This window comes from Anabas testudineus, chromosome 1 (genome assembly GCF_900324465.2).
Source record: "Anabas testudineus chromosome 1, fAnaTes1.2, whole genome shotgun sequence".
Taxonomy (NCBI): Eukaryota; Metazoa; Chordata; class Actinopteri; order Anabantiformes; family Anabantidae; genus Anabas; species Anabas testudineus.
Window position 1 is genome coordinate 10,839,284 of NC_046610.1, and position 19,491 is coordinate 10,858,774.

Below are 19,491 nucleotides of genomic sequence, written 5' to 3' on the forward strand. Positions count from 1 at the left end.
TATAACCCATTCACTTCTAACTTCTTAACGTTTCTTCTAAAAAAGAATTGCAGTATATAAAGTATAAAGTAAAATCATTTTTAAAAGAGCAGCTCGAGCATTAATGCTACATAATCTTAATTTACAGATTTGAAGAACTCTGGTTCCTCTGTCTTTATTTTTAATAATAGTTCTTTGTATTGTATTTGTTCTGTAGAATTTTGCTTCCATCAGCTTATTTCCTCCGTTTATCAGAGGAAATAACGAGAGATGGCAACTATTTTCAATGCCTCTGTGTTTTATACATTGTGTCTTATTGGGTTCCCTTAAGGAAGGGAATAGCAAACTGATTAACATGCGTGGGTGGAATAGCTTTACAAAGGTTTTATGATTATACGTTGTTGTTTCAGACTGTTACATGAGTATACTTTATGATTACCTGACTGTTTGACTTAGGATTTGACCTGGTTGAACACGTTGAAGCGTAATCCGACTCGACCGTGGATGGACTGTTGAGTTTTTAAAGAAACTTTAAACCTAATCTGATAATGAATGTAGAAGAGAGAAAAAAAATGTAATTGTTCACTGAGAATTTTTATAGCATGACGCTGGACTGAAACCTCTGGAGAAGCGTTCATCAAGGCCTGTGAGATGTGGGCTTTTAAATCAGAAACACATTGTAATGTTTATTAAGTAATACGAGTTAATATCAAGTGTGTAAATGTATGAAGTGAGTGTTTAGAGCCACAGTCAGAGTGATGCTTTATTGATTTCTGCTGTGGCTGAACACGGGATCACTTCTCAGACTTGCTTTTCTCTAAATGAGTCTCAGTTGATTCTGTCTTTCAATGTAAAGTCACAGTGATCACTTCATGTCCGGTTACACAGCGTCTGTCTCTTAAGAACTGTCTCTGCCCAGGTGGGTGGAGTGTGATATCCTTGATTGATATCCAGTACTTTGTAGGATTACAAATGATAACTTTGTAGTATTCTCAGTACATAATGTGCTCAAGAATAGATGTTTAAGAAAGAGAGGAGCTCTCTAATCACAATCACATTTTGCACGTTCGTCTTATAATTATGTCCAAATGTCCCTGTGTGTCATTGACTAGAAGTCACTTTGTTGTACCTTTGCCTCCCTGCAAAGCTGACAAAAAACCCAGCTCTGTAATGACTTTTACTAAGACAAATCATACAGTTTGTTCTTATGAAAGTCATCTTAACATCCTCTGATCATCTCTGTTCAACACTGACAGGTGTTGTTCTGTTCATCCTCTGCTGACATATCAAGATAAAAGCCTTTTGGCTGGTATGTGTTTTTTTAGCTAAGGAATGGACAGTTATACTTGATTTCATTCTTTCTAGCTGGTGTGTGTTCTTCATCAAAGTCTACGGTGCCTAAATGAAAACAGACTTTTTGTTGGGCATACTGCAGTTTTATTTCTGCTACGTGAGAGTGTTCCCCGTAAATTGTTTGTAGTCGAACCTTAAATGAGCAAACATTTTCTAGCAGTGCTTAGCGGTCTCTTTATAAAATATACACAGTACGTTGTACATGTGAGACTTGCAAAAATAGTATTTAGCAATAGTATTCACACTTTTTTCCTTACTCTGGTCAACACTGGTTGATAGGAAATCAATTGTTGTGAAAAAGACATTTACCTCTTCATTACTGATCCCTGAGCTGTGCTGGGCAGAGACCCACGATTGTACATAACACAGCATTTTTACTGCCTTTGGTTTACGGTTTCTCCTAAGTGCAAACTCAGATCATCTGGTGTTACCTTTACTCCATGTTGTACCTCTTGTGTATGACATGGCCTGTTTCCAGATCCCTCAAATGCTTCACCTGTGATTTCTGGGTTAAATATGGGTCACAAATATTAGGTCACACGTCAGATAACTAGAAATCCTTATTTCGCTCTGTGGTTTTAAAATATGTGAACGACCCATTTTCCTTTTGCACTGAACATTATATGTTGAATTGCAGATATCAGTGCATGAAAGAGCTCCCTAAGAGAACTACAACTATGTAGCTGTGTTACTCTAATACAATGGTTACACATGAGAGGCACAAACTGGGGCTAGGTTTACCCCTACTCTGATTTCACATTGAAGCCAAACTGATCTGAGTCCAGTGTACATAGAACGAGTTCTGTTTCTTTTGCCTCGTCTGCAGCTAGTACGTATGTACGTATAAAAAGCCCAAACTCTACCCTCATTGCCACTGTAGGCCCAGGCCTGATATAAGACTGTTACCTCGCTGAGTTCTGACTGCAAAAGACTGTTTACTTCTCCTTATCAAAATAGTATTTACTCTATATTTGTACTGACTTTATTTTGTAATGCCAAGAATTGATGAATTGAAATAAATAAATAAAAAACAAAAACAACAAGCCCACATTGGTACAGCTGAACTAGATTGCCAGGAAAACAACAACAAAACAAAACACCAAACCCTGTTGATTCAGGATTACTCAAGACTGTTCGTCTCAAGATGTTCTCCTTTCACTCCTGCAGCGACGCCACAGCAGGATTTATAGCAGTATCTACATGTGATTGTACGTGGAATAGTTCCGATTAATATTAATACACAACGTGGTGTTCGTTGAGGGTATCTCTGTGCAATTACCCGCAGCTCTACAGTGCAGTGTGAGAGACTTACTGTCGGTCGTGTTGTCGTGATGTTAAAGCATTCGTCGCTTATCATGAGTGTTGTTGGTATTTATTCACATGATATTTGTCGATATGAATATCCAAACACTTTTATGTCATGAAGACTATCAAGTTGATTTTGTACCTGGGTGTATAGCATAGAAATTTATGATGCATACTCTGATGTGAATTGCAAACAATGAGGTCATATTTTTTGTTGCACATCTTTTGGTGCTGTTTCAAAAAGGTTGTTTTTTTTTTATTATGTATTTTTAGGTTTCGAAGACTTTTTTTTATTGCTGCTTATTGAAATTTGACCATGTTGGACATTTGTGCTACTTTACTCAACAAAAACTATGGAATTTGTGTCTAAATAAATGCTAACAAATGCTACCAAATACATGTCCGTGCTATTGTGAACGTTATAGAAATCTATGGCTGCAGTCGTGGCAGCAATGTTCTGCTTTGAAATACAACACATGTGTCAACTTTTATTTAACCAGGGAATAAGCTAAAAGAAAACACCCACTCATGAGAAACTGTCACTGTGGATGAAGACAAATCATCAGGCTGCACTCGCTCTGAATGCGTTTCAGGGGTGAAACACAAGAAATGTGAGTTCTCTGTAATTCTGTCGAGCTGACAGCACTGACAATCCCAACACGCAGTATCAGAACAGTGACAGGTGTTTCTAGTCACTCATACTTCTTATACTTAAACTAACTCCTGACACATGCCTTGACAATACCGACGTCTAGGCATATGATGTGCATCGGGTCTGCAGAGCTGCTGGGTTAATCCAGGAATGAGTGTTACAAACCTGTTACACTATAATGGGCTCAGACTAAATTCTGATGGAGATAAAAAGAGGAATCATTAGCTGGTAGTAGAAGAAACGTGTGCAGACATTGCAGTGAAAGGATGGAGGCATGATAATGATAAAGACAGAAGACAGTGGCACTGTAGTCCTCTGTCGGACATGCACTCCTTTCCATTAATCTGACAGCAGCTACGCAGGTTTTCAGCACCACCAGGTGGTGTGAGCTTGGATGACAAAAACGACAAATTAACATTGAGTTAACCTTCATGTTTATCTTAAATTCAGTGTTATTTTCCCTTTTTTGATGCATTGATTTTTGATATTCGTGCCTTTATAGGAGACAGCATGACAGTTTTACCTGAGAGGTAATGAAGGAGGTCACCCAGCAACATAAACAGGCTCACAACTGTACACAGAGCAAGGACAATGTTATTGTCTCTGGTTTGTGTATGGAGCAACCATTGTGAACAGTGACATTAGAAAATCACACAAATGCACATAACAATAACACAAACTACACCTTTCTGTTCATTCAGCTTTTCTATTCATTTTTTTTATCTCACTAATCCCTATAATAACATTATAGTGCGAGACTGTGATTAAATGTTTTTCTTAGGGTTATAAATAGTCATTTATTATATTATATAATATTATTTATTATACTGCATCAAGTGCAGCAATAACCTGAAGATGATACCACTCTGACGTAATTTACTGTAACATATATACAGATCTGCTGTATTGTCTGACTAGTGCGACTCACTGCAGACCATGGAAACAAAAGCTTCACATCGGCCACTGTCTTGATTTATTTATCTGTCAGTCGTGTAGTAAATTCTAGATTTGACGTCTTGTACGTGGACCTGCTTCCTGCTCCGCGATTGGACGAGCTGGACCAGCACCCACCCCCCGACTCACCACTCCCTATTCGCCTTTCTCTCCACGTGACTCCGCTCGGGTCGCTCTCCAAAGTTAAAAACAGACTTTGTTTATCATGCAGGCTGTTTGCTGAAACGCTCTCCGACTAATTAACCTGCGCCTTTTCCCTTCCACGCTGGTTTCTGGATTTTTACTCCTCCCAGGCGTAAACGCCAGGAAGAGTGCGCGACTCTTTTTGCGTTTCTCTTATCCACTCCACAGCATTTCTGGTTTCTTTGTGATACATTTTCATCTGTTTTGTTTTTTTTTTTCTTGTCTCAGCTGAGACCGTGCTGCACCAAACTAAAGAGCCAGGACATCTTCAGGTTCCCATACGTGCCATTTGTCGAAAGACTTCCTTAATATACACAGCAGCTTGTTGTGGAGACGTTTGGTTTGCAGTTTTATTTTTTTTGGGGGGGGGGTTTGCTGCAGCTCGACGGGAGGAGCGGATCGTCAGGATTTTTAAATCGAGCATTTGAAGAGCGCCATGGCGACAGAAGTGGATACGTGGTCTTCCGCTCCACAAGCAGAAGGTGAGCGAATGAATCGAGCCGTGCGTTGCGCAGCCCCCTTTTTTCGGTGCAAAGTGTCAGGGAGCTGCCACTGGGCCTGCTGCTGTGTCCCTGATCCATTGTCCGTGCATGCTCCACCATGTGCTCCGTTAAAACCAGACACACGCACACGGAGCGCTGGTGCAACCATCGCTGCGCGTTGACGCAGCGTCGCACGGTCGACGCTGCAACCAGAACCGAAATCCATTTGTCATTTTCAAGTGTTTGGGGTGTTTTTATTTTTATTTTTAGCAGCTTTGACGTGCTGTTTGTTGTTGAACTGCTTTTACATTTAACCCTTTCACTTTTCTGATTGGACGAGACGAGAACGCTTACTTCCGCTTTGACTGGTCGTGGTGTGTGTGTGTGTGTGCGTGTGTGTGCGCACACACACACTGGCGCAGCTGCTGCTCGGTGCATTTTTGTATCCACAGACTTGTCTTTGCAGCTGAACCAGTAGATGCATGAAAGACAAGGAGCTGTTTTTGGTTGCTCATCCTGCCCCACCTGACTGTGCCTCTGTTGTCACGGTTCCTCAGTCATGTATATCAACTTTTTTTTTTTTTTTTTTTTGGTCACTTTGGGTATTTAAACCTTTATCTGCACAGAGGCGCAGCAATTAGTCATTACCCGATTTGCTGCATGGAATAAAGATATTTTGCTTTGCATTTGGTGAGTTAAATGCTTGAAGAACAAAACACTACTAAGAAAATAAATAAACAGGATGCAGTTTCGATGCGCTCGACAGCCACGGATGTTTACTCCACGTCAGTGTCACGCACTCGTCATAATTACACATGTATAGTGTGAGCGTGTGTGAATAATGATTTAAATCATGCACAAGCCACAGTGATTTTGTGTGATCGTGGCACACTGGGCTCCGAGCTCTCCCCTGTCTGATGGTGACGTCGACATCTAACCTATAAGAGCCAATAGGAGAGCTTTACATAATCTCTGCTGCGCTGTGTGTTTCCAACGTTACATAAGACACGTATAGATGACAAACCAGCAGGTTATAATGTATCAAAGGAGTGGTAGGTATTTAAACATCAATACCTTGAACCGTGCTCTCATAAAACTGCACTGGAAATGAGGTCAAATGGAAATAAACGGGAGTGCATGCGAGACGCCACATGGTGCGTGGCTGGTGTGTTATGAAAGTGTGCGTCTAAAAGCAGCCCAGTGCACAGATGGGGCTGCTCTGCATGAACTTTGCTAACCCCTCTTTTTCTCAAGGAAGGACAGCCACGCTTGATCGAGCAGATGAGCTGGTCCACGCACACTGTCAAAGAGTCTTTTGTCTGAGCTGGAGGAGGCTCTGCTGAACAGAAAAGGGGGGGGATAACAAGTCTGAAAGTTGAGGGTCAGTCTGGACACTGAGCTCGGACAGCGCATGATCGACATCAGACAAGGCAACTTGTCAAAAAGAAAGCCTTATTGGCATTTTCCACAGTTGATCAGTCATTGATCATTAATTTTGAGTTAGGAGACTGAAGTAAAAAACATCTAAAAACACATGTTATTGATATGAAAGATGATGAATATCTTTAAAAAAACTCACCTCTAACCTGATGATTAGAATTTGCTTGGTGGGTTTCTTCATTTTTTCATTTTTTAATTAAATAAGCTTAACACAGAACACAAGACCTGACAGATACAGTTCTGGCTTTCAGTATCCTGCCTCTCGATGGATGTGTGAAGTATGAGAACCTTTTTCACCAGAAGCAAATCCTTGAAGAATTCAATAATTTTTAGATCAGTGTATTTTATTGTATTTATTTATTGTGTATTTTGACAATGTAAACATCCAAAATTCAAAATAACATCTTAAAAGTCCTACTGACTTGTTGGTTAATGTTTCAGTACAGTTAATCTGTGGACTCTGTGATGTTTTGGAGTAACGCATGTTGTAATACATGCTCTGAATTCAGATTTAAAGCCTGAGTAGCGCCCCGCCTACAAGAACATTGATATAACTCCTTCAGTAATCGCGATGGAAGAAGCCCACTGTCATAAATGCCAAGCCTGAACTCTTCGTGGCCCGCTAAGTGCATATCATCTTGTGGTCTTGCAGCTTTTTCTATTGTTAACCTTCCTCCCCCACATACATTTGTGAAGACGTGTTTGCACACACACCGTCCGTTTGCATTAAGACTTCAGTTTAGGAGCGGAACAAACCACCTGTAAGAAGGAGTGCTTTACAGCGCAGCAGAGGCGATAGGCTGATTATTTAGAAAAAAATCTTATCAGACTGAACTATTTATTGGAGTAGAGTAATCTCTGTTATGCACCTGCCTTTGCACTTTATCTGTGCTTTTGCTCAGCAGCAGTTACAGACCATGAGTTTCCATTAAATTAAGTAAAATAATCTCTTATAGTGTGAATTTAAAAAGAGACGTAATGTTGTTTCACACACTAACCTATCCTTTAATACCACAGCGTCTGCTGTTACTGTTATGTGTGTGCATATAAACACTTATCACCATAAACATGAAAGTTTAGAGTATGTTTCTAAGCACAATTGCATCCGTCTCCTTTTATTAAATGTAATGACAGTTAAACCCCTGAGTCGTCCACACCCTTTTCTCCTCCAACAGGCCTCCAACAGATAACCACCAGGACCATATACAGTGTGGCTGTTCTCCGTTAGTCCCCTATATCATTTTGCAGATGCTTACGTGACCTTCGAGGACATCACACATGTTTTTGGTTATGCATTTCTGTGTGTGTGTTGGCAGAAGAACATCTCTTTTTAGTGGATATTTATCCAGTTCACCTTTATTTACATGAGAGGCTCCTCTGAGATTGAAAGTCTCTTTAAGAGGCGAAATGCCAGAAGTGTCATGTTGCACTATAAAAATAAAGAGAAGAAAATATATAAATGTACAGCATGAGCAGAGCCCTCTAAATGCGTCGTGTGCCCTTGTTGCAAACACAAAAGCTCCACAGGGTTGTTGGTGTGTGTACGTTAAATCACCCACGTCCACCTAACTATAAACAATTTATGCAGGAGTCTCACAAAGATCCCTGTATACGCATGTTTTAAGGTATAGAAAACTACGAATTTGTACCTGAGTGTTTTTTTTTGTAATTCACTGTAAAATCAAAAGTAGCTTTAACTAGTTGTGATGACACTGGTCTTGTTCATATGTACTCGCTGAAGTTAGATTCTAGGTAAACACAGTGAAACTTTGAGTGTCAACAATGCAAATCTGTTTCTACTTTGCACATTATTTCCACATGCTTTAGAAAGTAATGTGTTTGCATGGCTCTATCATACAAACCATGAACCTGCTGTAGTACAGAATAATGACCTTTATGATCCTATTACCAACTCTTATATCCATGGACGCGTTGCTTATATCTCAAACATCCCACCAGCTTCGAAGCACTTCATGGAAGCGGGAGCCTCTGATGACGCTTCACAAGTCATCGATAACGTCACGTTCCCTAAATAATACAATCCTTGACACAGAGGTTCATTTTCGACTGTCCCAAGTACTAACACCCTTTGAAGCTCCACTGTTCAGCCTACCATCACTCTAACAGGGTTTTCTGTTATTCGGTTTGTATCAGTGAGGCTAAATAACAGTAACTCCTCAATAATAATGTAATAAAAGTTCAACAGAAGAACAAACTATATGCAAGAGAAGACAGGAAAACTCATTTTTGTCTTTAAAAAAAAATAGCATGTGACATATTCCTACTTGCCTGCTTACCATTTTGTTTACAGTTAGGAAAACTAGGTCTGTCCCTTGGGAGGCATGTGAAAACTCTGTCCCACTGACCACCTTTCCATTCATGAACACTGCTGCTGTATGCATAACTAAAATTAAACACGTCGGTGCTGCTGTTCGGCCTCGCTGGCTGTGGAAAGCTCCCACACAGCATGTAGAGCAGAGGTCCCCTGCCTGCCTGCATCTGGCTGTGTGTTAAACCAGTTGACTGTGGGGGCAGTTTTGAACACCATCATGACGCCGTTGAGTAGTTTGGTATTCATTTGTGTGTATTCTAGTAGGCGTGCGGGATTAGAGACTGCAGCGTTGCAGGGTTTGTTACTGTGACATGCAGATCTACCTTTTGTAGAGTGAATCTTAAATCAACAACTCTTGTAGCAACCAGAGGCGTGCGGCCTCCCTTTTTTAAATGTGTAGTGAGCTTGGCTGCATTTTGTTGTGCTTGTTTTGCAACTCCAGTCTTGGCGAACTGCTCTGACGTTTTTCTGCCTTCTCATTTTTCAGCTTTTTATTTTTTTACTTCCAATTGGCCGTTCATGTGTTTGGCAGGCAGCCATTGGTTAGTTCCTAATATAAAGTGCTGGCAGTCCTGTGGCCTACAAAAGGGAAGGAGGAGGAGCAGGGGGAGGAGATGACACATGGTCGGCTGTTTACAGATTTTGTCAAGGCCAAGGGTGTGGTGCTGCTCTTACAGGTTAATTCAGGGAGGTATCCTGCTTTGGCTCAAATGTGCTTCCTTCCATTTGTTTTTCTTGAGCCGACTTAACTCTGAGAAAGTTTGAGCAACTTTTGAATAGGTCTAAGTTGATGGTTTTGTCCTGCAACAGAGATATTATAATTAGGCTAAATCTGTTTGGGACTTTTGCAGCACAGAACAACCTTGCAGCTTTTAAATGGTTCGTTTTATCTGTGGCTCGGCTGTTTCCCTTCCTCTCTGTGTTTCCTACGTGTCCTCTAATCTGTAACTCATCTAGTTCCTCAAACTGCCGTTTGGGTTTGTGCATGAGGGATCTTAGTATTCATTACACCCTCAGACATTCCTCCTCCTCTTGCTTTCCTTCGTTCCTACAGCCATGTCATGTGATCAGTTGTGGACTCAACCATACCATATGTAGTCACGTCCAATGTAACGGCAATGGGCCGATCGCGAGGCGACGGAGGAATAAAATAAAATAACTGGTGTCAGCATTTCTGCAGCATGTGTTCCCCCTTGGCTCCCTTCTTCCTCCCATGCCTGCTGAGACACTCCTGTCCCACTTCTTGTTGTTGGTTGTTTTCTTTTTCTCCACACCTCCAGGAATTAACTCATGATTAGATTCCTAAAAAATATTTGTTCTCACAGAGGAATAGTACATTAAGTTACTTGAGACTTTGACCCACTTTACATCTGCTGATAGAGCTGGTGAGTGTTACAAGACTGTGTGTGTGTTTGTGTGTGTGAGAAATTACACCACCATCTTCCTGTGTTATGTTTTGAGAGGTATGTGACCTTTGGATTGATGTGCAGCCATGACAAATGGAGGTGACAGCTAGAATGTATTTTTGCTCTGAGCTACAGTTCTTGGTGTAGTGTGATGATGTTCATGCACTTTGCATAATATCCACTAAATAATGTGCAGTGAGCAGAGAAATCAAAGTCAAACAAGAAGTTAAGGTTTTTTTTTTTGTATGCTGGTATTCTCTCTCTCCAGAAGGCATTCTTTATACACATATAATCAATCAATAAACGGTAAACAAATGCCATTCATTGATGATGTTGTTGTCACATATCAGCTTTGTGACTTTGCTTTATGAGCAACTATGACAGAAACATTAACCAAGTAAACCTGCAGTCAGCTGCAGTTTCGATTCATTTAATTATTTGTAAAAGTTGCTTCTTAAATCGATTTCTTTGATTCATCTGAATTATAATTGCATAAAACTCCACTGATTTAGTCTTTCATTTCAATTCTGTCACCAAAGCAGTACTGAAGATGATGTTTGGTGATGAGGCAGAGGTTCTCCACATCAGATTTGTAAACTTATTTCTTTATGGACTTTATCTTGTGCACTGTAACATTATGTTGAAACTAGGAAGGACTTCATCCTGTTGCCACAAAGTTAAAACAACACTATTGCCTTAAATATTATAAATATTTGTGTTTTTTTTTTTTTGATGCATTGATCTTATTTAGGTTTCAGCAAATGGAAAAACAAACCCACAACCACAGCATTTGTTGTCCACGTACTTTTGGCTATGTAATGTACAAATTGTGTCCAGTAATGTTAATAATGTTAATGTGTTTAGTACTCTCCTATTCTGGCACAGTTTAAACAGAGTTGTTAATGGCAAACTCTCCAACTCTCTGGCCCCAGGCATGTTCTCACTAGATGACAACGTGGCAGAGGCTAACCGTCCCTACAACGACGATGACGACGCGCTGAACGAGGCTGAGGTGAACGGCAACTGGACGCCTCAGGAGAAGGCCCTCCACGAGGCGCGGCTCAAAGCCAAAGCCAAGCGCCGCCTGCGCAAGTCCTCATCTCGCAACTCCACCAGCGAGTCCTTCTCTGAGTCAGGAGAATTGGCAGGAGGTGACCCACACAGTCCAAAGGGCAAAGTCAACACCAATGACCGCAAATCCAGGACGGGCAAGGGCAGAGGCCTGCCAAAGAAAGGTACAGTTTGAAGTTACAGGCCACACTTTAACTTAGAGGAACAAAGCTGTGCACTGTAGTAGAGCTCTGTAGACCCAGGTTTCTTTCTCTTTTGATGATGGCAAAGAGCAGACAGCTTCAGTCTCAGTAGAAAAGGTGGTGACTATGAAACGCTGAGAGCTTCTGGCAACTGTGGTTTGTGTATTTGTGCTGATAGTTGTCAGCAAAACTAGTTTATTGAAAGTGTTTTATGACCTGCCTTTCATTAGCTGCAACATACGTCTATATGTTTGGAGCAATACATCTTAGAAATGATATGCTATAGATTCCCTTATGGTTTGCTGCCCATCTGATTGTCTGCAGGTGGAGCAGGTGGTAAAGGCGTTTGGGGGGCTGCTGGGATGGTTTATGAAATTGAGGAGCCTGATGCACGGGACCCCAACTATGATGAATTTGCCCAGGTAAGTGAGTGGCAGACTGTGTCTCTTTGGATTTAGGACAGGTCGTACAGTTTATGCACGTGTTTATCTAGGAAGGAGGATTATATTTCTAAAAGTTTAGAAATAAGGAGGATATAGTGTACTGTGAAAAGTGAAACACACACAAGTATTCTAACAAAAAGCTGTGCATCTTTACTTATGAGAACTTTGCTTGAAAATATAGTTGTATGATTTGCATAGTTGCAGATAAAGCAGGAAGTTTTCTTTTTTTTTTTTTCCTGGCTTTACTTTAGCATCAGCTGTCACAGGTTGGAGACCTGACTGACATCACAGCTGTGCCATGTATTGGGTCACAACTTTAGTAGTGAAACAAACATGCTAACTGATGTTGGAGGGCTGCCTCTGTAGTGATGTACTGAATATAAAAGACGCTTCACTCTGTGAACAAGATACTGATTGTTCACATTCAGACAACAAGTGTTTGCCCTCTGGCATCTCTAATGAATTACACAATGTAATGCTCTCATGTACTGAGAGAGAAATACATCATCTTGTATGGCTTTAATTTTCTGTCCACAGTCTATCAACATATATAATTATATACAATCTACTGGGAAATACTTGACTATTTATTCACATGCATGCATAATGTCAACATGACTTGTCCAAGGAGCCTCCTCCCAAGGTTGTTCATCCAGATGGCTCTGTCCCATGACAGTCAACAGTATTTTCAATCTTTAACCCCGTTATCAGGCAAATGCTCTGTGTGGTGCAAAAGGCAGAGTTTGTCTCCTGTGAATGGTCACGTTGACTGAATGCAGAGCAAGTTTGAATAAAAGCCATTTTGTAGGTACACAGTGGTCAGATGTCAGTGTGTTGAAAGGGGAATAGGACAGAGTGGTACAGGAAAACACACGGGACATATGCAGACAGCTGGGCAAATTGTACGGAGGGGATCACCTGATAAAGGATTTCAGAGTGTAAAGGGTTGTTGTGAGCTTGGGAAAATGGCAGAGTATAAAAACAAACTGGGTAGCCTTGTAGAGATAGGCATGCTTACAACGTCTCTTGTTTGACCAATGCTCAGTTAAAGTTCCCTGTAGTTGTCCATGAGTGATCATTTAGGTCTCTCATCACCTTTTACATTCAACAGTCACTTAATGTAACATTAACAGAAACAGGAAAGTGAATCAGGATGTTGGGCTTCTGCCTTTATACTAACGATTTACTCATAGAAGAGGTGCAAACAACAATAAATGGATAATTAGGTGTAACTTTCTAATCTTACACGATGTGGAAAGTGGTTCTTCCCGTGTTGAACTGCTAGGCTCTTTCAGATCATTTTATTAGTGCATTGTTTTCCTGACAGCAGAACCCTGAAAGTCTGTTGGACCGGTTATGACTGATCTTCTTGGCATCCAGGAATGTAGATGTTGAAACACAATTGAGAAGTTATGAGATTGCATCACCGGAGGGAAGGACAGGGACTGATAAAACCAGGCATTTGAAAGGAGATTCCTTTGACAGGACTTATTATGACCGAGTGTATACATATTATCGATTACTGCTCATATACAGATGGGATTTGCTGGATATCCAATGGCATATGAAAATCACTTGCATTAATTAATGTGCATCCACCACGTGTGCATACTTGTGCATGTGGATGGACTTTTCTCACTGATGATGTGTCTGTGCTTGCACAGGGTGACACGGTCTATGAAACGGTTGTGCCGGAGGTGGATGAGAAGGAACTGGAAAAAATGGTCAACCCAATTGTACAGGAGTACTTTGAACATGGAGACACAAAAGAAGTTGAGGTAACTGGTTTCAGATGAAGCATTTTCTCTTTCTTTCCTCATGCTCATTAGGAATGAGTTGATTTGAAGTTGAAGTCACCACATTTCCTTTATGTCTTGTCAGATGTTGCTGAAGGAGCTCAACCTGGGCCCACATAAGTATGAGTTCTCCTCCGTGGCTGTGTCCCTGTCCCTTGAAGGAAAGGCCAGCCACAGAGAGCTGACTTCCCGCCTGCTCTCTGATCTGACAGGCAAGCTGCTGTCACAAAGCGACATGGGCCGCGCCTTCGACAAGATGCTCAAAGAGCTGCCAGACCTCATTCTGGACACACCAGAGGCACCACAGGTAGATCTGATGAAGTGGCAGTCAGACCTCCAGATTTCTGTTTAGTGGATCTGTGCTGTGTGCAGATGGAGTTAGAGGTTGGGTCGGTGCTTATGCAGTCAGGTGCACAAACATCCCATGAGGTTCAACTTAAAACTCAAAATTTTCAGTCTCACACAGACACTGAGGAGCGAAATTACTGAGGTGTGTTTTTCAGGAGTGCTTTTCTTTTGAACTCCGCTGGGTTTTTCAGATAATGTTAGTTAGCATTTTTGCTAAAAGTAACTCGCTTCGCTTATTCTGTGAGAGCATCTCACATTTTTAGAGCACAATTGTTTCTGCATTTTAAAATGTCATGTTGTCAACGCATTGAACTTGATCATTAAAGCTTTATAAGATGTTTTCTCTTGTCCCTCTCAGATGTTGGGCCAGTTTATAGCCAGAGCCATTGCAGATCACGTCCTGCCCATGTCTTTCCTGGACTGTTACAAGGGCAAAGTGGACTGTGACCATGCCAGGTGAGCCAGGACACAAGTTGATATGTCTGCAGCCTATTGAAAAAATTAAAATAAATGTAAATGCCATTTTTGTTTTCTTGTTTGAATCTGTTCAGTTAATTATGTGGAAAGATGAGCAAACAGCTGATTAAAGAAGCAACAGAAACACACTTTCCTGGTTCTGTGTTGGAAGCTGCTACTTTTCACTTCTTTTTTTCTTAAAGAAGAACAGATGTCTCCCTTTCCTGCTGCACAGTGTGGTTGTCAAATAATGTTTACACGGAATAAAACATCTGTGTTGTGGTGTTATCGTGGCTGTTCTGGACCTCCATACTAAATTGAGTAAATCTCTTCAGACTTGTGATACATTTTCAAACAAATTGGATTTAATGTGCACACTTGGTGCCCATGTTTGCACAAAATATGATGCTTTAATTTGATTTTGGTCTTAAATTACTGTTTGTTTTCCGCCAGAGTGGCTTTAGACCGTGCTGCGGTTCTGCTGACCATGAAGAGGAAGATGGTTCGTCTGGATAATGTGTGGGGTGTGGGTGGAGGCCTGAGACCTGTCAAACATCTCGTCAAAGAGGTGAGCTCAGACCAAACAACGACAAACTGAGGAGACACTTGCACGTTTCCATATTCAAAACGGTTAAATATCACCTGAGGTTTGAGCGTTTTGTATTGACACTCTATGCTTCTTTGACATTATGTAACGTAAACAGAAGGCAGCGATGCAGGCTGGGTAGAGAGCCACAGGCCAGCCCTCTGCTATGTTGCTGTGTCAGCAGAACACTTTTTTTCCCCCCTGAGAAGTGGGAATAGCAAAAAGCGACGGTGCAGGAAAGGCCAACTCAGATACACACCCATGCCTTGAACTGAAACACACCCTGTGCGTGCACACACACACACACACACACACACACACACACACACACACTCAGCTCATAAATATTGTTCCATGATCTTGATTTTCTGGAGTATTTCGTGCTGAAGTGGGTGTGAATAGTGTGGGAGCTTGAAGTGCACATGTTGTTTGAAATTGTACATTATGCAACATTTTAAGTGATTATGTGAATGTTAGAGATGCGAGATTGGTCTGTCAGTATGTCCTCAGTCATACAGCATTATATAAGACTCAGTATCCCTCAGACCTTCAGGCTGTCGTGTCCAGTTTTGATTTCCTGCCTGGTTGTGTGCAGCCACAGGGCCAGCGTAGCGAACTGGAGGAAACAAAAGACCTCACCCACTCACGGCTCTCAGTCTTCTCTCTCTATTGCCATCCTCGTACTTGCAGCATCAATTTCTTTATCCTTTCCTTTTCAAGAACCCTTTCTGTCCGCATTACATTTCTCTCCTGCCAAGTTATTCTTGACACTCAGGCAGTCGCACGTTCCCTTGGCTCGGTGAATTAGACATGTTGGTGTAGCTCAGAGGGTTTTGAACTCCTTTCATCAATCATGCTTCTCTCAAACCTCCAAGTGGAGTGACTAATTGTGCCATAAATAGGTTTAATTGAAACGGTGCCTGTCGATGTACGTGCAGCTGCACAGTGAGAGTGACATAACCAAGCAATACTGAGTAGTTAAGCAAAGACTAAAAGATTGAAGCACATAAACAAATAGTAGGAAATGTTTTTTTTCTCTTTCTGAGATGGATCAACATGTGTGTCAGGTCATATTTCTTCAAGGAGGTCAGGTTATTGCTCTAGTAAATTCCCTCATATAGCTCTATGAAAATACTTTAGGTGTAATGAATTCTGAGTCTGTTTGCGTTCAGTCCTGAGAACACAGATGGTCCAGGCTCACAGGGAAAGAATAAATACTGGGGAACAAAGGTGGGAACAGGAAAAGCAGCCTTACTATAACATATTATTGTGAAATGTATCATAAAAACACTAATGTGAAACACTTTTTGGCCTCAATAGTTTTTGTTTGCATATCTACTTCCTACCTCTTACTCATTTAAGCTAAACGGTAGTCTCTGTGTTTTTTTGTTTGTTTTAAACCTTGTGCAGTCATGCTAGCAAAACTCTGCAGCAAATGGTCATTAACAGACTTCAGACAGATGAGCTCATTTTGGTGATTGTGCAGTCACAGAAATGTCCCCAGTTGTGTTTGATGCAGTTTACACCCACTGCTAATAGCTTACTGTGCAAAAATTCAGAAATCCCACCATTCATTTTCTTTACTTATCCATTTATTTTGCGTGTTCCAGATGAACCTTCTGCTTAAAGAGTACCTGATATCAGGAGACGTGTCAGAGGCTGAACACTGTCTGCGGGACCTTGAAGTTCCCCACTTCCACCATGAGCTGGTCTATGAGGTACGTCCGTCTTGAACGTTCCTTTAATCTCTAGAAATAAACAGTCCATCCAGAAAATTTTGATGTTGTAACAACTGAAGCAAATTCAACCTACTCCATGAATTCTATACAACTTTGCACTTTTGTCCAGTCACTACAACTTTGCCAAAAAACTTGACCAATCGTAGTTTCCTGGGAGTTTCGTCGATCATAGCATTTTGAAAACAAAAATGTTTTTCCACCGCAAAACACACCCGGAGAATGACTGAAACCCGAGAACAACAGATACGATTGACAGAAGCTGTTGCTTCCAGGTTTTGTTGCAAGTGCCGAACGAATCAAAGAAAGAGAACGGGACAGATTAAATGAGCATGATTAGCAGTAATGTTAGTGTAGTAGAACATATATAACATATAGCATAACAAGTTCCCTTAGATTTTTTAATCTTCATTTCTATTTCCTGCCAAGAACAGTGTGTGTTTGGCAATGACTCTTTCGTTTGTCTCCCATGTATCCATTACCAACATCAGCCTCATACTGTCTTTAAAATGTGTGGTTATTATTATATTAGTATTGCTATGTGCTTTGTAGTCCTGTCGTTTACCTTAACTACACCTTGTCCTTCTGTGTGTTGTGAAAATGTCTGATAAATGCCTCAAACGTGGCTCCAAACACTGCCACCATGTGGGTAAATATGCAACTTCCACTGGGGGAGAAAACAAAACAAGCAATGTGTTCTGATGATCACAGATTGTACGTTTTACTTTAGAATAGACACGTGTCTAATACGCTGGATTACATTTCATTGTTGCTTTTCAGGCTTTAGTGATGGTGCTGGAGTCGACAGGGGACACCGCCAGTCATATGATGATAAAGCTGCTGCAGTCCTTCTGGAAAACAGGCCTCATCACTGTGGATCAGATGAACAGAGTGGGTCCCTTAAGTTTAACCTAAAAGGAGTAATGGCTTTCTGTATGCAGGAGGTTATTTAATATCTTTAAAACACTTTTAACCTGTTTAAACATTGTTTTTTGTTTTTTTTTTTTCATGTAGGGTTTTCAGCGTGTCTACGATGAACTCCCTGAAATCAGCCTTGATGTGCCACATGCCCACTCTATTATGGAGACCTTTGTGGATCTCTGCTATCAGGAGTCTGTCATCACCAAACAGCTGAGAGATGCTTGTCCCTCCAGGTTAGCTTGGCAATAATAACCATTTCACAACATTGACTTCCAACAGAGCTCTATGGCACAGAAAAAAACAGAATTACACAAGTTGGATCATGTCATATCAAATCATTATTGGTTGATGTTTTGGTCTTTTCACACACACACTGTAAGATGTAATGTGAAGTTACACTGACATGTCTCTCAAACTTCATTTCTCTGACAGAGGACGAAAGCGATTTGTGAGCGAAGGAGATGGAGGCGCGATCAAGAACTAATCCACAACAGGATGAGGAAGAGCAGGAGGAGGAGGAGGGGGTGTCTACAGGTTCTCACACCCTGTTTCTGCTGCAGCATGTTCTCCTGAAAGCAGACATGCTGCCGGTCTAAAGTTTCCTTGTTCCTCTCCTGATAATGTTGTCATTACTACTCAGTGAAAGTAGACTGAAGAGTGGCCTGGGCGTTCAGTTCCCTTCACCTCACTGTTTGTGATGTTTGTTTTTTTGTTTTTTTTTTGTAAGAATATTCTTTATTTCTGGGGTGATGTGCCCCTCTTGCCTCAGTCTTTGTAAACATTTGTCAAGAATAATTAAAATCAGCGCTGCAGAAGAAAGAGAGGTGGACAGGTTGGGTCTGAGGAAGATAATTTTGGGCAGCTTCACTCTTTGTTTCTTCTTTTAGTTGTTGCCATGCCTCTGATTTACATGTTATGCGCTATAATGGGGGGGGGAGCACTTAACAGACAGGTCATACTGTACAGCCGGTGATCTCAACAACAAGGATCTAACATTTTCCCACAAATGATTTGAACTATTTCCAGGGCATCATGTGCTGTATATTCTGGTTCAAGTGGTTCCTTTTATCAGTCATGAACAGAGTTTTTGTTCTTTGTTCTTCCCTTTTGAATATTGGTCCGAGGCTAAATTTTCACTTTGTAAAAACACAGCAGTCAAACCAAGATGTGTTGGGGCACTGATTGGGTGTTTATTTGAAACTTGCATTAGGCAAAATACATATGAATCCATTTTTCATAATAAGAATAAATTGAGGTTTGTGTATGCTTTAAAAAAAAAAAAAAATTAAACAAGCAATATTTTGAGCACTCTGACTTTGCTTGCACTTACTGAGTCTATAGCCACATGGTCAGTAATGGGTTCTGGACAGGTTACCTTAAAATACAGAACCAAGTCTATTGTAGAGCAGAATTAAACTAGAAATTGTCCTTAAACTTGAAATCTGTCTGAAACGACAACCCCAGTTTTTTTTGTTTGTTTGTTTTTTTTTTAATTTGCTAAACTTATTCAGATTTTTCTGCTGTTTAACAGTTTTAAAATGTTGACCAAAGTTAAAAATGTGGATAAGAAATATATATTTCATTAATTAAAAAGGCAACAGAAGAATACATTTGTAATTTTTTTTCTTTTGTTTGTTTTCATTCATGCCAGCAGTATTGGTGAAAGAGTAACCAGGAATAAATGACTGGGCAATTGTAGTAGAGATGTACATCATTAGTTGATCAGTCATCAGCTGTGATCCTTAATGTATATTTCAGCATTGTCTGTCACTTGAACCTTTCTGTCAGTTTCTCATTTTACTCTGTGACTTTGTCATGGCAGGTAGATGTTAAACCTAACAATGAAAAGCGGTTTAAGGTCAAAAG

General features: G+C 40.7%; 1 protein-coding gene across 1 annotated transcript; it reads left to right on the forward strand.

Moving 5' to 3' along the window:
• The first annotated feature begins 4,412 nt into the window (after positions 1–4,412).
• On the forward strand, positions 4,413–18,915 carry pdcd4a (programmed cell death 4a). The gene is made up of 11 exons (XM_026360076.2): positions 4,413–4,908; positions 11,019–11,321; positions 11,664–11,761; positions 13,447–13,560; positions 13,664–13,885; positions 14,285–14,382; positions 14,836–14,950; positions 16,579–16,686; positions 17,485–17,595; positions 17,719–17,858; positions 18,058–18,915. Exons 1-11 carry the CDS (start codon positions 4,863–4,865, stop codon positions 18,107–18,109), a joined length of 1,407 nt encoding a protein of 468 aa, XP_026215861.1. The 5' UTR covers positions 4,413–4,862; the 3' UTR covers positions 18,110–18,915.
• Positions 18,916–19,491: the final 576 nt, after the last annotated feature.

Excerpts from the sequence above, each read along its gene's own strand:
- pdcd4a (XM_026360076.2), top strand. The coding sequence starts at position 4,863 with ATGGCGACAGAAGTGGATACGTGGTCTTCCGCTCCACAAGCAGAAG. Across the intron at positions 14,383-14,835 it reads GTGGACTGTGACCATGCCAG|AGTGGCTTTAGACCGTGCTG; the intron begins GTGAGCCAGGAC and ends GTTTTCCGCCAG. Across the intron at positions 14,951-16,578 it reads TCAAACATCTCGTCAAAGAG|ATGAACCTTCTGCTTAAAGA; the intron begins GTGAGCTCAGAC and ends TGCGTGTTCCAG.